At 44.5% G+C, this 21,443-nt stretch overlaps 1 protein-coding gene across 1 annotated transcript in view; it reads right to left on the bottom strand.

Moving 5' to 3' along the window:
• Window positions 1-21,443, bottom strand: part of nisch (nischarin) — a 70,388-nt gene that overhangs the window by 6,496 nt on the left and 42,449 nt on the right. Inside the window, 11 exon segments of the mRNA XM_084316421.1 lie at window positions 206-356; window positions 625-696; window positions 699-781; window positions 1,340-1,426; window positions 2,208-2,374; window positions 4,936-5,411; window positions 5,852-6,069; window positions 12,154-12,417; window positions 13,820-13,971; window positions 15,712-15,960; window positions 20,365-20,447. Of these exon segments, the coding sequence (XP_084172547.1) occupies window positions 206-356; window positions 625-696; window positions 699-781; window positions 1,340-1,426; window positions 2,208-2,374; window positions 4,936-5,411; window positions 5,852-6,069; window positions 12,154-12,417; window positions 13,820-13,971; window positions 15,712-15,960; window positions 20,365-20,447 (2,002 nt within the window).

The following is a 21,443-nucleotide window of genomic DNA, read 5'->3' as shown; positions in this document are numbered from 1 at the left end:
GAGGAGAGAGAGAAACAGAAAGAGAGCAAGACAGAAAACAGAGATAGAGGAGACAGACAGAGAGATGGACAGAGCGAGAAGGGGGGGAAGGAGAGAGACAGAGAGAGAGACATAGAATTGTAAGTGATTCGTGCAACTTATTCATTCCTCCCAATCAGCTTTTTCTGAACCTTTTCATTCAACCAATCAGGTTGTTGTATCTTACCTGTGTGGTGGCTGAGCGAGGAGGCGGAGTCTTCTAACAGGAAGTAGATGGTATTGGTGGAAAGCAGCAGACAGGAAGTGAGCTCAGCCTCGGGTGAGTTATAAAGAACCACCGACAACCACAGAACCTGTCTCAACTCCTCTCCTTCAGACTGATAGAGACAACAGACAAGAGTGAGAGAGAGAAAGAGAGTGAGAGAGAGACAGAGACACAGTGAGAGAGAGACAGAGACACAGAGTGAGAGAGAGGCAGACAGAGTGAGACAGAGTGAGACAGAGTGAGACAGATAGATAGATAGATAGATAGATAGATAGATAGATAGATAGATAGATAGATAGATAGATAGATAGATAGATAGATAGATAGATTTTACTAATTGGTGCAGCTGGATTCATTCATATTGATGCATGTATGGTTACCTGTGCTATGTTGTGCTGGAAGTAGGCCAGCAGCTGGTCTCCTGCCAGCCCAGAGAGGAGCTCCAGGCTGGGGAGTGGAGGGAGAGGTGTGGCGACGGCTGGTTCTCCTCACCAAGTCGCACGGCCCAGAGCATCAGTGGGCAGAACCGGAGAGATACTGGACACAGAGACAGAGAGAGAGAGAGAGAGAGAAGAGAGAGAGAGAGAGAGAGAGAGAGAGAGAGAGAGACAGACACACAAGATAGAGAGAGACACACACACAAAATATCAAGAGAAACAAAGTCAAGCTGGTGAATTAAAAGGAAAACATGCATGAATAAATAAGAAACAGAATAAGTCTTCCTCTCAGATACAGACTGTGACTGAAACAGAACAAGTCTTCCTCTCAGATACAGACTGTGACTGAAACAGAATAAGTCTTCCTCTCAGATACAGACTGTGACTGAAACAGAATAAGTCTTCCTCTCAGATACAGACTGTGACTGAAACAGAATAGTCTTCTCTCAGATACAGACTGTGACTGAAACAGAATAAGTCTTCCTCTCAGATACAGACTGTGACTGAAACAGAATAAGTCTTCCTCTCAGATACAGACTGTGACTGAAACAGAATAAGTCTTCCTCTCAGATACAGACTGTGACTGAAACAGAATAAGTCTTCCTCTCAGATACAGACTGTGACTGAAACAGAATAGGTCTTCCTCTCTCACACGTACCTGTTGTGTGGGAGGGCTGTTCTCTGGCTGCTTTACTGTGTTTGTTACAGCAGCAGCAGTGTACAGTCTCTGTGTCTCTGAGCTGACCTAGGATCAGATCGTAACGTTATGTCATTGTCCAGCTACACAACTACACAATGGGGCACGGACATCAGATGAATGCAAAAGACTATAACAGAGTTTCCTTCACACGTTTCTACCTTTTCCCCCATGACCCTGCCCTCAAACATTACAGGTATGTTGACAGACAGACATTACAGGTATGTTGACAGACAGACATTACAAACATGTTGACAGACAGACATTACAGGTATGTGACAGACAAACATTACAGGTATGTTGACAGAGACATTACAGGTATGTTGACAGACAAACATTACAGGTATGTTGACAGACAGACATTACAAACATGTTGACAGACAGACATTACAGGTATGTTGACAGACAAACATTACAGGTATGTTGACAGACAAACATTACAGGTATGTTGACAGACAGACATTACAAACATGTTGACAGACAGACATTACAGGTATGTTGACAGACAGACATTACAAACATGTTGACAGACAGACATTACAGGTATGTTGACAGACAAACATTACAGGTATGTTGACAGACAAACATTACAGGTATGTTGACAGACAAACATTACAGGTATGTTGACAGACAAACATTACAGGTATGTTGACAGACAAACATTACAGGTATGTTGACAGACAGACATTACAAACATGTTGACAGACGGTACAGACTGTCTTGGTGTGTTGGTGTTTTAATTTGTTTTATTATGGTTGAATTTATTGTTACAGAGATAAATGTGACAATATACAGCCCTCGTCAAAGACATCTCTAGATCATTAGTTACCTCGGTGCTGGCAGGGCCCGTCTGTGGGGAGAACCAGGGTTTTAACCCCCTCCAGAGAGGCTCTCCTCTTGGTCAGCTCCCCCAGGAAGGCCATTCTGTCCTGGGCTACAGGGAACACCATGACCAGCCCCCTCTGGGCCAGTACCAGGTCCAGCACATGAGACTGCCTGGACACAGAACAGGTCAGCATTTTACATTAAATGGTAGAGTACTACTTTCTGTCTCCGATGTCGGAGAGGAGACGCACCAAAAATCCATTCAGAGACAACGGGCCGGGTACTTTGTTGGCGGTGTGAAAATATTGCAGAGAAACATGAATATCTTTGGAACCCGCTTGTGATCAATTGTTTCTCCGTCGCACAAAAGCTGGCTAGCAGTCGCATTGACTAATCTACTCCAGTAGGCGCTCCGCAAGTCTGTAAGCGTGTGCATAACGGAGTATAGAGAGACGGCTCTATAGCAGAGGTACACAACCATCATTTGGTACCGGGCTGCAAAGAAAGAATAAAGTTGTTTAAAAGGAAATGTATTTTATTTTCATTAGTCTTCCGGGTAATTTACTTAGAAAAATTACCACTTCCGTCCGCGGCACACTTTCCCCCCGTAAAATAAGACCCCCACCCCCACGTCTCATCTTCCTATCCTCCCTCTCACCCGGTTAACCCCGCCCCTTTTATCATGTTTAAAGATCGATGTACAATATGATTCTGAGAGCCCACCTCTGGGGTCCCCAGACAGGACCTCCGGTTTGGGTCATCTGAAGCCAACTCCTGTTAATAACCTAATCAATTAGTAACAACCAACTATTGACCAGCTAATAATTTCCTCCGGCATCCAGGACACCTGTATATATTACTGATTATACTATTTATACCTGTATATATGACTGATTATACTATTTATATCTGTATATATTACTGATTATACTATTTATATCTGTATATATTACTGATTACACTATTTATATCTGTATATATTACTGATTATATCTGTATATATTACTGATTATACTATTTATACCTGTATATATGACTGATTATACTATTTATACCTCAAGTCAAGTCAAGAGTCAAGAGTTTTATTTGTCACAGCATACAAGTATACAATGAAATGCGGGTACCTGTATATATTACTGATTATACTATTTATATCTGTATATATTACTGATTATACTATTTATATCTGTATATATTACTGATTATACTATTTTATATCTGTATATATTACTGATTATACTATTTATATCTGTATATATTACTGATTATACTATTTATATCGGTATATATTACTGATTATACTATTTATATCTGTATATATTACTGATTATACTATTTATATCTGTATATATTCCATATAGTTACACCACTGGCCAGCTTGGCTTACATACCGTAATTCCTCTAATAGTAACCGGTATTCAATTAAAAACCGGGTCTCTATTAATGACCGGGTGCGCTGTTGAGCTAAACAATTATAAGCCGGCCTCCTAATACAAGCCGGGTATATTTTGTTATTGTTGTTATATGCTGGCCTGGCTGTGCAGTAAATACCATATAAATAGGGATGTCCGATATTATCGGCCGACCGATATTATCGGCCGATATCGGCAGTAAAATGTGATATCGGAAAATATCGGTATCGGTTTAAAAACAAAAAAAAACAATAACAATATTTGTTATATATATATCCAGTGAAATTATTAGTTACCTGAAATTATTCAGTTTTTTGGACGGGGAAACCCTGCATATATCGGTATCGGTTGATATCGGTATCGTAAATTAAGAGTTGGACAATATCGGAATATCGGTATCGGTAAAAAAGCCAATATCGAGCATCCCTACATATAATGGTATGGTGTTAATGTTTACCAAGAGAGTAAGCCTACCTCAGAATTGTATAAAACGAAGTTATTATTATTATTATTATACCAGTATTGTGATTGCACTATTTTACTTTATTTAACTTTTTTTGACCACCTGTAATTGCACTGTTTACTACCGTATTTCATACAGTACTTGGTTTCAATAAATGAACCCAGTACATTTTACTGGGTTCAAACTGACACAAAATGTTGATTTATTCATTATGATCTGTTTGAAAATTATAAATATAGGCCTCTCTCTTATACATGCCTCCTCCTAATACAAGCCTGGTAACCGCTACAGTTGAAACAAATACAAGCCAGGGTTACTATTAGAGGAATTACGGTAGTATACCTGTTTCACCTTTTATACCTATTTATACCTGTATAGCATAATTATACTGTACATAAGTTTAGCATATATTACCAGTAGCTTGTCACATATCACATGTAATCACTTGTTACATTGTATATTGTTAATGCACTTCACAGTTACTTTGCACTCTTGTTAGACGCCAAACTTATTCCACTGTACTGTACTTGTGCTGACAATACATGCAAATCTAATCTAATCTAATCTAATCTAATATGAAACAGGTTTTGTTTCTTGAATAACTTAATTTTGCCGCCATTGTGTGGATTTAATTCTTTCTAGTCAATTAATTGTTTATTTATTTATAGTTACATTAGTTTTGTTTTATTTGTCACGTATAAAGTGCCTGTACATTACAGTGAAATGCTTGGTTCAGTATGAGCCCCCTGAGAATGTGCTTCATACAGTAAAAAAAAGTTAAAAGAATAAAGTCCAAACACTATACAAAATAAAGTACAAGTGTTATAGACAAAGAGAAGTGAGTCATGAAGCTCTACCTGCGCTGGTGCCCAGCGAGAGGGCAGGGGGCGGACACTCTCTTCCTGGGGTGGACTGCCAGCAAACCCAGGGGCACCCGGAGCAGTTTGGACCAAGAGGATGGAGACGAGGAGGAGGAGGAAGAGGAGGAGGGAGGGTCCGTATGGCTCTGTTCTCTGGCCGCCAGCGCTGAGAAGTCCACCTTCACCACACAGAGGTGTCTCTGGGTGAGGAAGAGGAGGCAGGGGACGCTGAGCGGCTCGCCCCCGGCCTCGGGTGACACTTTCTGGGACAGGAGGTCGGCCAGGAGAGGGTGAGAGTCCGGAGGCAGGTCGGGGAGGTGGGGGGAGGAGGCGGCGAGGAGGAGGTGGGCGGGGTAGCCTCCCTGGGCCCCCTGGCTCTCCTCCACCTCCCAGGAGCTTAGAAGGAGGCGCAGGAACTGCTGAGGAGTTTGGTTGTGGGTGGGCTCAGGTCCGTTCTGTGGCTCAGAGGAGACCTAGGAGCAGAACACGAGGAGGGTCAGAGACGCCCTCCAGATGGACTTCAGCCCTGAAGACATTCTATATGGAATAACAATTGGTATGATTTATTTTTATATTTTTTCAAGATTCTGATAAAATCTCGTGCTCAAACAGTTCATCACCATAAATGTCGCAATCTCAGGTTGACTGTAGTTCACAGATATTATAAAAAAAGTGGAAGTCATATTTCCAGTAAGTGGTCCAATTTCATCAGTGATTGAACAAATAAGTGAATTCCCATCTTCAATTCACACATCTTCAATTCACACATCTTCAATTCACACATCTTGTATAGTTTCCTTTGTCCTTGACCATGAAGAAAACGACTATGAACAGCCTTCCAACACAAGACTTTGCGATCAGGTTTTGTATCCAGCGTTGTAAACCATGTGGATGTGAGAGGAGAGAGAGGTACCTGGATTCGGGCCAGTTGAGCCGAGATCTCTGCCCGGGTCTGAGAGAGGTTCTGGTGGTCAGAGAACAGGTACCAGCGGACCGGCCTGGACTGCACCCCCAGGGCCAAGCAGGAGTCAGGGAGGTCACACTGAGAGAGGAGGAGCTCTGAGTAGGGGATGAAGAGGTCTGTCTGTAGGCTAGCTAGCACCTCCTCCAGGGGGGGCATCCGCTTCTTATCTGAGAGAAAGGAAAGATGAGAGAATGATTTAGACCAGGGGTCAGCAACCTTAGGCACGAGTGCCACCATTGGCACGCGGTATCTTAACCAATGGCACACTAGCAAGTGTGTAAGAGAGGAACCTTTTTGGAAATGTTGAAGTGTCCTCTCATCTCCATGCCGAGTTACCTCTCTCATAGCCATTGGCAGTTGCACAGCCTGTTGTTTATGGTAGTTTGACTGATATACCAGGAATATTTCAGGGTCAGAGCCAATCAGCAGGGTCAGTCTGTTGTGTTAAATGCCGTTTTGAGACCAAACATGAGAAAACTTTAAAGGATGATGAGGCAGACATGGCTGAATGTGTTCAGCTATGGCAAGCAAGCATCTCATAAAGATGGCAGCATTCTTGTATAGCGCTCTTATATAATTACAAGAGGAAAATGGTTATTAAAAGTAAAACTATTGCTACTACAAGTTGCCTATATGGATGGGATATAATTACAGATCTGTTGGAGATTTACATTTTGATGTGGTGTCATAATCTAACTTAATGTTAACCTTAATGTTGATATGGCACACTGATTAACAAGAACATTTTATAATGGCACTTTGAATCAAAAAGGTTGCAGACCCCTGATTTAGACCCTTCTTCCCTCTCTCATACTCTCTCCTACTGTCTCCTACCGTCTCTCTTCTCCCTCCCTCCCTCCTACTCTCTCCTCCCTCTCCTACTCTCTCCTGCCTCCTACTCTCTCCTCCCTCTCTCCTACTCTCTCCTTCCTCTCTATATCTCTCCGACTCTCTCTCCTGCCTCCTACTATCTCCTCCCTCCCTCTCTCTACTACTCTCCTCCCTCCCTCTCCATCTCCTACTCTCCTCCCTCCCTCCCTCTCTCCTACTCGCTCCTCCCCCCTCTCTCCTCCCCCTCTCTCCTCCCCCTTCCTTCTCTCCTACTTTCCCCTCCCTCTCTCCTACTCTCTCCTCCCTCTCTTTCTCATACTCTCCTACTCTCTCCTCCCCCTTCCTTCTCTCCTACTTTCCCCTCCCTCTCTCCTACTCTCTCCTCCCTCTCTTTCTCATACTCTCTCCTACTCTCTCCTCCCTCCCTCTCTCCTACTCTATCTTGTTCAATTCCACATCAGCCTCCAGAAAGCACATTACTTGAGTGTTAAATAAGTGTCCCGACTGTAATGTTTAGATAATATAGAAGCATCTGAAGACAAATTTAATTATATGACGTACCCCAAGGGTAAGTTAAGTTGTACCTTTATTAATCCCTTTGGGGAATTTCCTCCTGTGTATTTGACCCATCCTGACTATCTAGGAGCCGTGGGCAGCTACACAGTGCGGTGCCCGGGGACCAACTCTAGCTGTAATACTTGGTCAAGGGCAACGGCAGGAAACCTAACATACATGTCTTTGTGTGGGAGGAAATCAGAGTACCTGGAGGAAACCCACGCAAACACGAGAACATTCAAACTCCTTGAACCCAGGACCTTCTTACTGTGAGGCAACAGTACTAGCCACTGAACCCAGGACCTTCTTACTAACTGTGAGGCAACAGTACTAGCCACTGAACCCAGGACCTTCTTACTGTGAGGCAACAGTACTAGCCACTGAACCCAGGACCTTCTTACTAACTGTGAGGCAACAGTACTAGCCACTGAACCCAGGACCTTCTTACTGTGAGGCAACAGTACTAGCCACTGAACCCAGGACCTTCTTACTAACTGTGAGGCAACAGTACTAGCCACTGAACCCAGGACCTTCTTACTGTGAGGCAACAGTACTAGCCACTGAACCCAGGAGCTTCTTACTAACAAGGTGCAAGGGGAAGGCTAAGAGAATTATTAAGGACTCGAGCCACCCGAACAACTGCCTCTTTGAACTGCTGCGGTCAGGCAAGCGATACCGGAGTCTTAAGGCGAGCACAGAAAGACTCAGAAGAAGCTTCTATCCCCAGGCCATCAGGCTGCTAAACGAACAATAAACACTATGCAACAACCATCAAATGCACACAGCACACACACCCACACGCACACACTCACTCAAACAAACAACACACTGCAGCACCCACTCTCCACACTTTAGATCACACAAACACACTTTACACTTTATATTTATTGATAAAGGATTTGCACTACAACTCGTACACCTACTGTGAATTGTACCTAAATTGCACCTCGTCCCATTTCTGCCTTGCACTATATAGTATTGTATATTAGTACACTGCACAGTATTGTATATTGTATGGTAACTACGTCTATTCTGCATCGAACATTGTACATATGTCTAAACTGAACACTGTGACCTCATTTTTTTATTTCATACTTATCTTGTCTTGCACAGTCTCTGGAGCGTAACAGTAAGAAGCATTTTGTATAAAAGTATTCTGTACTTCTGTATGACAAATATTAAAGAAACTTGAAACTGTGAGGCAGCAGTGTTAACCACTGAACCCAGGACCTTCTTACTGTGAGGCAGCAGTGCTGACCACTGAACCCAGGACCTTCTTACTGTGAGGCAGCAGTGCTGACCACTGAACCCAGGACCTTCTTACTAACTGTGAGGCAGCAGTGTTAACCACTGAACCCAGGACCTTCTTACTGTGAGGCAGCAGTGCTGACCACTGAACCCAGGACCTTCTTACTGTGAGGCAGCAGTGCTGACCACTGAACCCAGGACATTCTTACTGTGAGGCAACAGTTCTAACCACTGAAGCCAGGGCCCTCATTTATCAACGTTGCGTACGCACAGATATGTGCTTAACCCGTGCGTACGACCATTTCTAAGCAAAGTGTGGGATTTATCAATTTGAACGTAAACTTGACTCTGTGCTTATATCTACGCACAGCTCGGAGCATGCGTAGCTGACGCCCCGTGGTAGAATATCGTTACTGCAGACGGACGGCATATGCGCTCCTCAGTTCATGCATAGTTTCAACACGGAAATAAGCTTTTGTGCATTACTCCCGACACTGGCGCGTGTTCTGTATGAACCGTAATTCATTATAGTTCATTGTGAAATAGCGATAGTAGTGTAATTATTGTCAAACCCTAAATAGCATGTGGAATAGGTATTTCCGAATGAATTCAGCCTGGTTCATAGCGTTATTATAGGAATACTTCTCCGGTGTGCCCTCAGATGTTTTCAGAGATATAGGTCATGTCTATTTGCAGAGAGAGAGAACATAATAATATTAAGTAGAGTTCGCTACCCGAGACACATTCTCCTTGATTTGTACAGCAATTTGAGACCCACATTGGAGCGTGGAGCAAAACGCAGTGTTGGATGTCTAATTTCCCCAACCCCACCAACTATATACAATATCCATATATCAATAACAGGAGGCCAAGAGAGGATTTTACGCCAGGTTACCCAACATCATCGGAGCAATATATAGACTGTATCCATATAGCTTTCAAAGCTCCATCAATAAACAAATCCAGTAATGTGAACGGGATTCCACTCGGTCAATGTACAGATAATCTGCGATGCGCATTTTGGCTGATAATGTGCCGGTGGCCGGAGTCTCATTCGGGCCTAATTGTATTTAATTCAATTGTAATGTTATTACTGGGGTATCTAAAACATCACTTAAATGCAGATCAGGGTTATCCACTGAAGCCATAATGACTCTGACCAGAACCACGGGCTCATGACGAGCGCACATAATAGGCATTTTAGAGCGCAGAGTTGGCCTGCTGAAATTGATTTAATTTCAGTCATTACAGTGCTTAATGTCGGGTCAGCTTGTCATTTATTTCTGTCAATGTGCTGGTTCTGTAGCAGGACTGGGTCAGTCAACATCCTTGGCTCCCGGCGCACCGAAGATAGTCTACACGCTTCCTCCTCCTCAGCGGAGTTGTCTGTGAACTTGGCAACTTCATTGGATTTATTTATTCTCTAAAAATATCTATAATCATACGATTAAATATTGTTTAAAATAAAACGCTAAATACTATTATTTTGTGTGTCATGTTTCCAAATAAGATTGTTCACAACGGGAAATGCTGTGTATACGTTCAATTTGTTGGTTGGACCTCGGTGATCAATCTTGCTCTCAGTGAAGTCTCTCAGAGTTCGCTCGGGTTAGACCATTATTTCACATCCCATGGGGGTGTTTCATTACCATATATGGATAATCGGGGCGGTTCTGGTATGCAAATACGTGAAACTGTGCACGAGCCGCTGCGTAGGATCAAAGTGATATTTATCAAGACAGGTGTGCGTAGGACCTGTGTACGCACGTGTGATAAATCCCGTTTTTTTTGTGCGTGCACACATTCTAAATTCTGTGCTTACGAACTAAAGTAGAACACTTTCTAAGATTTTTTGATAAATGAGGGTCCAGGACCTTCTTACTGTGGGGCAACAGTTCTAACCACTGAACCCAGGACCTTCTTACTGTGAGGCAGCAGTGCTGACCACTGAACCCAGGACCTTCTTGCTGATTGATTGATTGATTGAATTTATTTGACAATCAAAATTACATACAATACCGGTACACACATGTACAGCCATCACATATAATCTAAAATCGTTGAGGATTAAAACACAATAAAACCTTACGGTTTATTTCCATTGTGGTCCTCACAATGGACAATGGACAAGATGACTAGTCTCCACCATGCACAAATAAGACATATAAATACAATACAAAATAAATGCAATAACACAAACAAACACAAAGTCTACAGCACACCCCCATATATCATCATCCTACGCGACTAAGCCATTTTTTCATCTATTTTTTTTAAATTCCTTCTGAGACAATCATTTTTATGGACACTGGCAGTTTGTTCCACTCATAGGTTGCAGAGTACCGAAAGGTATTTTTCCCCATTGAGCTACTAAACATTTTGATATCGGTTGATATCGGTTAAACTGCCCCTCGTTGCATAGGAGTGGGTGTCCCTAAAGCACATAAAATAATTTGGGAGATATGAGGGGACCCTATTATACATTATTTTATGGGTAAGGCCCAACTTGATTTGAATAACCCGTTTTTCCACTGGGAGTCAATTAAGTTGATTAAATATGGCTACATCCAGGTGAGTGCGGGTAGGAAGCTTTAACACTACTCTAATCAATTTGTTTTGGGCAGTCTGAAATTTATTTTTAATTTTCTGGGGTGCACTACTGTACCAGAAGGAGGCAGCGTAGTCAAAATGACTCTGGATCAGGGCACCTGACAACATCCTAAGTGTTTTTCTATCCAACATATCCGACTTACGTGCTAGGAATTTGGTCCTTTGACTTATCCTAGCCTAGGCTTTCAAGGCCATAGCCTCCCCTGTGAGACATTCGTCCAAGGTGCATCCTAAATATATTACTGAATCATTACCAGCAATGACCGACTCTCCTGCCTGGATCTTCAGCCCTGGGGACCTTCGCAGCTTTACTTTGGATCCAAAAAGTATGGCCTCAGTTTTACCAAGGTGGAGAGACAGCTTATTGTCGGCCAGCCATGTTCCCAAGCTCTGAAGCTCCTTACTTAAGGTCTTCTCTACCTCTCTGCTGTGAGGTAATAGTGCTAACCACTGAACCCAGGACTTTCTTATTGTGAGACAACAGTTCTAACCACTGAACCCAGGACTTTCTTACTGTGAGACAACAGTGCTAACCACTGAACCCAGGACCTTCTTGCTGTGAGGAAACAGTACTAACCACTGAACCCAGGACTTTCTTACTGTGAGGCAACAGTACTAACCACTGAACGCAGGACTTTCTTACTGTGAGGCAACAGTGTTGACCACTGAACCCAGGACCTTCTTGCTGTGAGGAAACAGTACTAACCACTGAACGCAGGACTTTCTTACTGTGAGGCAACAGTGTTGACCACTGAACCCAGGACCTTCTTGCTGTGAGGAAACAGTACTAACCACTGAACCCAGGACCTTCTTACTGTGAGGCAACAGTGTTGACCACTGTGCCACGGTACTGGCCATATTTTTTTTCTTTTCTTTTTGCCTGTGCTCAGACTCCAGGTCAGTATAACACAAGAGAGCAGAGCTGAATTGGAGCAGTATTTACCCCGTGTTCTGACTCCCGGTCAGTATAACACAATAGAACAGAGCTGAATTGGAGCAGTATTTACCTGTGTTCTGACTCCAGGTCAGGTCAGTGGGAAGGTGAAACAGGCCCAGCTGTCTGTTGGTCAGAACCAGACACACCGGCCTCTGCTCCAGAACCGTCTCCACCCTGACACAGTAACACCACACCACCCTGAGGACACAAACGGACTCCTCCTCCTGCTCCTCCTCCTCCTGTTGCTGCTGCTCCTCCTCCTGCTCCTCCTGCTGCTCCTCCTCCTGCTGGGCCTCGTCCTGCTCCTCCTGCTGGGCCTCCTCCGGCCTGGGCACTGGGGAGAGATGAATGAATGAATGAATGAATGAATTATTTTATTTCGAATGTTTACAAATAAATAAACAAACAAATAATTATTCGAACATTTTCACAAATAAACAAACGAAAAGGATAGGTTTGAAGCCGAAGGCTTATAGAGCAACCTACCCCTAATTCAAAAAACAAATTCAAAAAAGTTAAAGTTTTCAAAATATAACAAAAAAATAAATCAACAATCAAAAATCAACAAAATGACACAACATAGAGATGACACAACATAGAGTTACATACTTTATGTATGATATTATGAGACGATACAGCGCTTTACAGACACGTTTCTCTGAGTCCCTGGCAACACAAGCTTGTTTGTGTACTCTCTCTTCCAACATGGCCGTCTGTAACCATGGGTAACCACTTTCAAAAAAGAAAATGCCTAATTTCTGTGCAGTGGTCGAGTAGGAAAACCCCCCGGAAAGGCATGATATTACTGTCCTACTGTATACATAATAAGGCTGAGCCCGAACGTTCGAACGTTAGTTCGTTACGCTGGCATTCGGATTTTAATGAATGGGTTCGAACGTTCGCAAAAAAATTAAATTCCGTTTTTGGGTGGAACGTTTGGTGCACACGCGACCGGGGAGGTGGGGACGCTAGAGCGGGTTACACACAACATAGCAGTGCTCAAGCACCATGCCCATTTACACCATGCCCAAAAGATCCACCGTTTCCAACACCCTAACTCTGAAGTACGATTTCAAACGAGTGGGAACTACTGGGATATGTCTTGGAAACAAAAGAACTGGAGATAAAACATTGTGGAGTAAACATCGCGCAACGCCTGGGTGAAGTGGCTGGCGCGTATGGCATACCCAACTAAAAGTGAGTGCGTTATATGATATTACCGGTATGTTTGACTGCTGTCTTTTCCCTTTATTTTCTTCTGAGTGCTTTGTTTACATGTTTACATGAACAGCCACCACTGTAAACAAAAAAATGTTCACCGATAGACTATGCAATGCCGCGCCCCGTAAAATCTATAATAATCAAATTAATTAATAAAAAAAACTAACGTTCGAATGTCCGTTCGAAAAACCCTGGTGAACGTTCGAACCCTAAAAACAGGGTTCGGGATAATAGTAAAAGACAGATGGAAGGTTTGTTTCTTTTTATGCATTTTCTTTTATTTCAGATATTGATTGTAAAGAAGTGTGTTTTTAGTCAACGGCAGAAAATTGGACATGTTTCAGATGTCCCGACTGCTGCGGTGGGAAGTTCGTTCCACGATTGTGGAGCGAGGAGCGAGAATAGCCTGCTTCAGCCTGGTGGTCATACCGCCCTCTGGAGACGCTCCTCCACCCTGGAGCCGTGACACACATTACTCAGGGTTCTGTTAGATTACACGCCGTGTACCGACCTACCTGGGCTGGTCTCCTCTAGGGGAGGAAGAGGAGGAGGAGGAGGAGCAGGGAGAGGAGTGGAGGAGGAAGGGCCTGATCCCTGTACCTCCTCCAGGGAGTCGTCCAGAATCATCTCGAAGTAACCGTCCCTGGAGCCAGAGCTGGGCCTGGGGCTAGGAGGAGAGAACAGGAGGGGTCAGGTCAGGCCTGGGGCTAGGAGGAGAGAACAGGAGGGGTCAGGCCTGGGGCTAGGAGGAGAGAACAGGAGGGGTCAGGTCAGGCCTGGGGCTAGGAGGAGAGAACAGGAGGGGTCAGGCCTGGGGCTAGGAGGAGAGAACAGGAGGGGTCAGGTCAGGCCTGGGGCTAGGAGGAGGAGAGAACAGGAGGGGTCAGGCCTGGGGCTAGGAGGAGAGAACAGGAGGGGTCAGGTCAGGCCTGGGGATAGGAGGAGAGAACAGGAGGGGTCAGGCCTGGGGCTAGGAGGAGAGAACAGGAGGGGTCAGGCCTGGGGCTAGGAGGAGAGAACAGGAGGGGTCAGGCCTGGGGGGGAAACTACACCACAAGTTAAGAACTCATACGTGTCATGAGTAGATGTCCTGAGGACACAACTATAGAATAGAACTCAGTCGGGTATAAGAACTCAAGCATTCTGTGGGTCCACAACATCAGCCTCCCATTGGCTGTCTATGGAGTAGCTCCACACTTTATACCTGATGACGTCATACTGAGGTTGAGTTACTTCTCTGGTTTCTGGCTTTGGGAGGGATGACATCATCAGTAACCCAGATGAAGGAGCCTCGCCCCAAACGCTTTGGTTTTTATGTACTTTCATCAAACGTGTTGGTTTTTATGTACTTTCATCAATCGTGTTGGTTTTTATGTACTTTCATCAATCGTGTTGGTTTTTATGTATTTTCATCAAACGTGTTGGTTTTTATGTACTTTCATCAAACGTGTTGGTTTTTATGTACTTTCATCAAACGTGTTGGTTTTTATGTACTTTCATCAAACGTGTTGTTTAAAAAAATATATATATATATATCTTTTTCCCCCTCCTTTTTCCTCCGTTTTTCTCCTATCCCAATGTTAGTCGTTATGCCAATTCCCAATCCCCTTCCTGGTCGCTGCGCACCTACCCCCCACAGTCGGTCTGGGAGAGTGGAGGCTATCACGTGTTTCCTCCGACACATGTGTAGCCAATCAACCGCTTCTTTTCACCTGGCAGCGCGGACTCTCACTGAGAGGGTGTAACGTGTGGAAGGATCACACTACCCCCCTTAGATCCTTTCCCCGCTGAGCAGGCGCCCCGACCGAACTGTAGGAGTCGCTGTTTACAACGACCAGGACCCACCCACCAGCTTCCCACCCCTAACACTGCCAATTGTGTTAGTATGAACGACCAGCCAAGCTGGTAGCAACGCAGAGAGCTGGGCTCGAACCCAGCATCTCCTGCACTAGTGGCGAGCGCCTTGCCCACTGCGCCGCTTAGCCGCCCCAAAAATGTTGGTTTTTATGTACTTTCATCAAACGTGTTGGTTTTTATGTAATTTCATCAAACGTGTTGGTTTTTATGTACTTTCATCAAATGTGTCAAATTTTCAATTCTATATATTGAGATATCTACTACACCCCTACTGGATTCTGTATTGAGATTAGCGCCATACAATAAGATGAAATAAGACCATGACAATTGTATTACAAGATAAAGACATACAAAATATGTCATATCACAATGTAATTGGCACTGGAAATCTATACCTTCAATACTAAGGAAATTATATTGGGATATGATATTTGTGTCATATCCTCCAGCCCTGACTGAGAGGCCAGCCCTACTGTCTTCAGGTGGGGATGGACTGCTATGATGCCACACAACCAAAAGAAGTAAAGAAGTGTAATGATCCTTTAATCACCTGGGGCTGCCGAGGTCAGTGCCCTCTTCCTCACACCTCACCTTCCGCTCCTCCTCACTCCTCTCCCTCTCCCTCTCCTCCCTCTTCTCCTCCTCCTGCTCCCTCAGGGCGGAGCTGAGCCGCAGGGAGAGCTGGGTAATGAAGTCCTTGTTGGAGGAGGAGAGGGAGAGGAGGTGGGAGGGGAGGATGGGGGAGGAGGAAGTGCTGCAGGACCACTCCTCTGATTCTGTGTCCTCAGGACAGCTACAACTAGAGAGAGAGAGAGAGAGAGAGAGAGAGAGAGAGAGAGAGAGAGAGAGAGAGAGAGAGAGAGAGAGAGAGAGAGAGAGAGACACACACAGAGAGAGACATATAGAGAGAGACAGAGACAGAAACAGAGAGAGAGAGAGAGAGAGAGAGAGAGAGAGAGAGAGAGAGAGAGAGAGAGAGAGAGAGAGAGAGAGAGAGAGACAGACAGAGACAGAGAGACACACAGAGAGAGACAGATAGAGATAGAGAGAGACAGAAACAGAGAGAGAGAGAGAGACATGGAGAGAGACAGAGACATGGAGAGAGACAGAGACAGAGGGAGAGACGTACAGAGAGAGACAGGGATATAGATTGTGAGAGAGAGTGAAAGAGATATACAGAGAGAGACAGAGAGTGAGAGAGAGACAGAGACAGAGACAACAATGTAAAATAAACTTCAAATATGTAATGTATCCATACATCCCAGCTGTTAAATGTGTTATTTCAATTTGACATTTTAAATCATAAGAGAGAGAATATGAATGTGTCTAAAATGAGACAGACAGACAGACACAGAGAGAGAGACGGAGAGAGAGACAGAGACACACAGAGACAGAGACACACACAGAGATATGTATTATTATCTCCCAGAATGGGAGGTGTGGAAGGCCACTAGCGCCCCCTACTGGACCCACAGTGCATGGGTTTGTGGATAACTAGCAGGAGCTAGCAGGAGGAACAGCATGGATTGTGGCTAACTAGCAGGAGGAACAGCATGGATTGTGGCTAACTATCAGGAGCTAGCAGGAGGAGCAGCATGGTTTGTGGCTAACTAGCAGGAGCTAGCAGGAGGAACAGCATGGATTGTGGCTAACTATCAGGAGCTAGCAGGAGGAGCAGCATGGTTTGTGGCTAACTAGCAGGAGCTAGCAGGAGGAGCAGCAGGGTTTGTGGCTAACTAGCAGGAGCTAGCTGGAGGAACAGCATGGATTGTGGCTAACTAGCAGGAGCTAGCAGGAGGAGCAGCAGGGTGTGTGGCTAACTATCAGGAGCTAGCAGGAGGAGCAGCAGGGTGTGTGGCTAACTATCAGGAGCTAGCAGGAGGAGCAGCAGGGTGTGTGGCTAACTATCAGGAGCTAGCAGGAGGAACAGCATGGATTGTGGCTAACTAGCAGGAGCTAGCAGGAGGAGCAGCAGGGTGTGTGGCTAACTATCAGGAGCTAGCAGGAGGAGCAGCAGGGTGTGTGGCTAACTATCAGGAGCTAGCTGGAGGAGCAGCAGGGTGTGTGGCTAACTATCAGGAGCTAGCAGGAGGAGCAGCAGGGTGTGTGGCTAACTAGCAGGAGCTAGCAGGAGGAACAGCAGGGTGTGTGGCTAACTATCAGGAGCTAGCAGGAGGAACAGCAGGGTGTGTGGCTAACTAGCAGGAGCTAGCCGGAGGAACAGCATGGATTGTGGCTAACTAGCAGGAGCTAGCAGGAGGAGCAGCAGGGTTTGTGGCTAACTATCAGGAGCTAGCAGGAGGAACAGCATGGGTTGTGGCTAACTATCAGGAGCTAGCAGGAGGAGCAGCAGGGTTTGTGGCTAACTAGCAGGAGCTAGCAGGAGGAACAGCAGGGTTTGTGGCTAACTAGCAGGAGGAACAGCATGGATTGTGGCTAACTAGCAGAAGCTAGCAGGAGGAGCAGCATGGATTGTGGCTAACTATCAGGAGCTAGCAGGAGGAGCAGCATGGTTTGTGGCTAACTAGCAGGAGCTAGCAGGAGGAACAGCATGGATTGTGGCTAACTAGCAGGAGCTAGCAGGAGGAGCAGCAGGGTTTGTGGCTAACTAGCAGGAGCTAGCTGGAGGAACAGCATGGATTGTGGCTAACTAGCAGGAGCTAGCAGGAGGAGCAGCAGGGTGTGTGGCTAACTATCAGGAGCTAGCAGGAGGAGCAGCAGGGTGTGTGGCTAACTATCAGGAGCTAGCAGGAGGAGCAGCAGGGTGTGTGGCTAACTATCAGGAGCTAGCAGGAGGAACAGCAGGGTGTGTGGCTAACTATCAGGAGCTAGCAGGAGGAGCAGCATGGTTTGTGGCTAACTAGCAGGAGCTAGCCGGAGGAACAGCATGGATTGTGGCTAAATATCAGGAGCTAGCAGGAGGAACAGCAGGGTTTGTGGCTAACTAGCAGGAGCTAGCAGGAGGAACAGCATGGATTGTGGCTAACTATCAGGAGCTAGCAGGAGGAACAGCAGGGTTTGTGGCTAACTATCAGGAGCTAGCAGGAGGGGCAGCATGGATTGTGCTGAGAAAGGACAACAACGTCATTGGTGAGGAAGAAATAGAGCTTCCAAAAATCACAACTATCCCTTTAAGTCTTGAGAAATCAGCTGCAACCAACCTGCCCTCCCTGAACAACAGGTCGCTCCTCAGCAGTCAACAGACAGGATGTTGGTGGGAGTCGGTGGCTATGATACCAGGTGAATAGGGTCTACGTTGAAAATAAGCGGAATGATCCTTTTAATCAGCTTGTTTTCAAATGTGTTTTATAAATAAATTTGACTCAACTATTTTCTGTACAGTATGTATAATAATATTATATAATATTATGTATCATTTTCACCCTCTTTATCTTTTTTTTAATGATCATATGACATAATCTAAGATAAAGTCAGACACTGTTGATAAATGAGGCACCTGGAGTCTGTTATATCCATACATGGCACAATATGCACTGACCTACATGTATATGGGGTCCTGGGCCCCGTTCCCCGTACCTGGATAACTGAGTTAGCCGGATAACTTTCGGTCAAGTCTGACTTAAGCCGGACCTTCCCATTCCCCGAAGCGCGATTGTCTAAATCACCATGACAACAGATCAAAAAGTTTGAGCCTGGTCGGGAGCAGGGTTAAGTTCAGTTAGCCGGATGAACCATGGCCACGCCCCCGCAAAGAAGTGACAGCTCGTTTCCTGAAATGATTCTCACAGTCTCTAGGATCTGCATTATACCATTCTGAATTACGTTTCTGTGCTTCGTTTTCCTAGAGGGGGCTTTTGAAATGTATAATAATAGAACTAAATGCTGATAATAAATCATATTGAGCCTATAGATTTACTTTGTCCTAAATAAAATAATGCACGTCATATACGGCGCTCGGAGTCGCGATACACGCTGCATGTGGTTATTTTAATAACGGCTCATTGCAAATGTGAATCCCGCGGGGATATTTTTAATTAATGAAACCTATCGGCCGTTTGGCTCTGATTAGTTTCATATATTAATCTCCGCTGTAGATTTGCTTAACGGAGCGCCGGATTGTGTTTCATTCAAGCATAAAATTGAAGTGTCTATGCCGGGATTGTGGTTTTTGTGTGATATTGTAACTGGGATTAAAATGTCTGATGAGATGCGCTGTTTGACGGATTTGAGAAATTGAATGAGCCGTTGACGTCACATTAATGCATTTGAGAATAAAGAGATAAAACTTCATTTTTTGGTAAGAAAAATATTCTAAACACGGGTCTCTCGTCCATTAATGCATAAACAATGAGTATTTCCCGTCTGGCACAGTGGCGCAGCGGTAGTGCTCAATCCTGGCAACCGGGCGACCCGAGTTCGAGACCCCGTGTTTCCAATATAATTTTTGGGAATATAATATTAATGATTATACGCAAAAGTAGCCTAGTTTTAAGTTAAAATATTATAAATCTACATGCATTGAGGATGTCATTCTTTATATAGCTCTCAACGTGCACCAAATTGAATTATTCCTACATTGCAAAAAGAAGGAAAAGACTAGGATTCGAACCCCGGTCGTCTGCGTGAAAGTCAAAAGAAGAACCCGTTACACCACAGTGCAGATAAGTAAAAGATCCACCATACATCAATCAATGGGTAAGAGAGCCGTATCGTTATTCTGTATAACAGTTTAACTAATTATTTTCGCTAGCAAGATCTCATTTGATTATTCAATCCATAAACCTACTGCCAGCAGGCAAGTTTAAAGAAATATAATCTGATTGATTGAGGTAATGAGGGACTTAAAATTAGCCTATAGATAACGCATTTAACTTGTCGGCGAGGCGATTGAGCCGTACTGCAATCTGATAATAAAGTTTTAAATCAATTAATCAATCAATGCCGTTAGAAAATCAGGATCTCTGCTATCGATAAGTGCTGGCTTTTCAACTGAAGCGGCCGCACGCACTTATCCTGGGTCTCAAGTCTGGATCGAGTTAACGAGACTGAATCCACCTTCGAGGAACAGGAAAATCCCGGCTTCAAACATCGGGTTAACTGAATCTGGATAATGGGACTCTTGATCGACTTAGTTGAACCAGGTACGGGGAATAGGGCCCTGACATAGTGCTGCCTTCCACCATACTGACCTGTGATTGGAAGGGATCAGGCTGTTTGTGTTGGTGACTTCCACCATACTGACCTGTGATTGGAGGGCTCAGGCTGTTTGTGTTGGTGACTGGAGATGTGACTTGACAGACAGGCTGCAGGGGGCGGGACCTGAGGCTGAAACACAAACACAGCATCATTAACACTTTGGATGCCAACGACGCTATAAGTCGTTAGTTCATGCCGCCAGTTGAGTGCCGCCAACGACATATAGCGTTTGTTTGTCATATTTTTTTTTATTTGGAGATTTGAATTCATATTTCATCAATCGAGCCTCACGCTAGTGTTGCAGTCTCTCTGAGCTCAATTGGGAAGATACCGCCCCCTATCGTCTCTCCCTGTGTCACTGCACCCCATTAGTTTAGACTGATGAAGGGGGGGGGGCCAGTTTCCTCATTTTACTTTTCCGTCAAGCCAACTGAAGAGACCAAGTGATCGCCGGCCCTCAGAAATGCGTGGTATTTATGTATTTCCAGCACCCAACGCTGAATCAATAAACACGATCGATATTTGGAATGGCGATCAGGAATTGGAATAATCTTTTTGGATAACATCTGATCTGAGGTAAGGAATTTATTTGACCAGTCTTGGGGTAATCAGAGCTTTTTTCACAGATATATCAACGTGTCCCATATGTGTGTGTGTGTGTGTGTCTGTGTGTGCGCGCTGATCAGGAAATGAGAGAATCGATATTTCAGCCCGCTTCTATAGCGTGCATAAGTACACATATACTATCGATAATCTAGCGTTTATTTCAAAACTATTCATAAATAGGCCGAAAAATTACAACGTTTTTGTGTATGCCAGAATATTCCAGTAAATGCCGTTTATCACAGAATCTATATATTTTCCTGAAAAACGAGGGCTTTTCAAAATGCTATAAAACGGAAATGAACTGATTAAAAAACAATCCGTTTTGACAATGTTGACTGCAAACAAGTCATTGATAAGCAACGGGCAGATTAGACACATAGCCATCATTTAAGACAGAGATTATGCGTTCACAGCGCTATCATTGAAGTGGGTGCTGGCATTTAACAGGGTTTTACCATGTTCACCAGTGGTAATCAAAGTGTTAATCTTCCTGGGACAGCAGACTTGGAAAATGTGAAT

This window comes from Notolepis coatsorum (genome assembly GCF_963971535.1).
Source record: "Notolepis coatsorum genome assembly, chromosome: 6".
Lineage (NCBI taxonomy): Eukaryota > Metazoa > Chordata > Actinopteri > Aulopiformes > Paralepididae > Notolepis > Notolepis coatsorum.
Note: the sequence above shows the minus strand (reverse complement) of the source record. Positions and strands in the feature narration are given on the sequence as shown.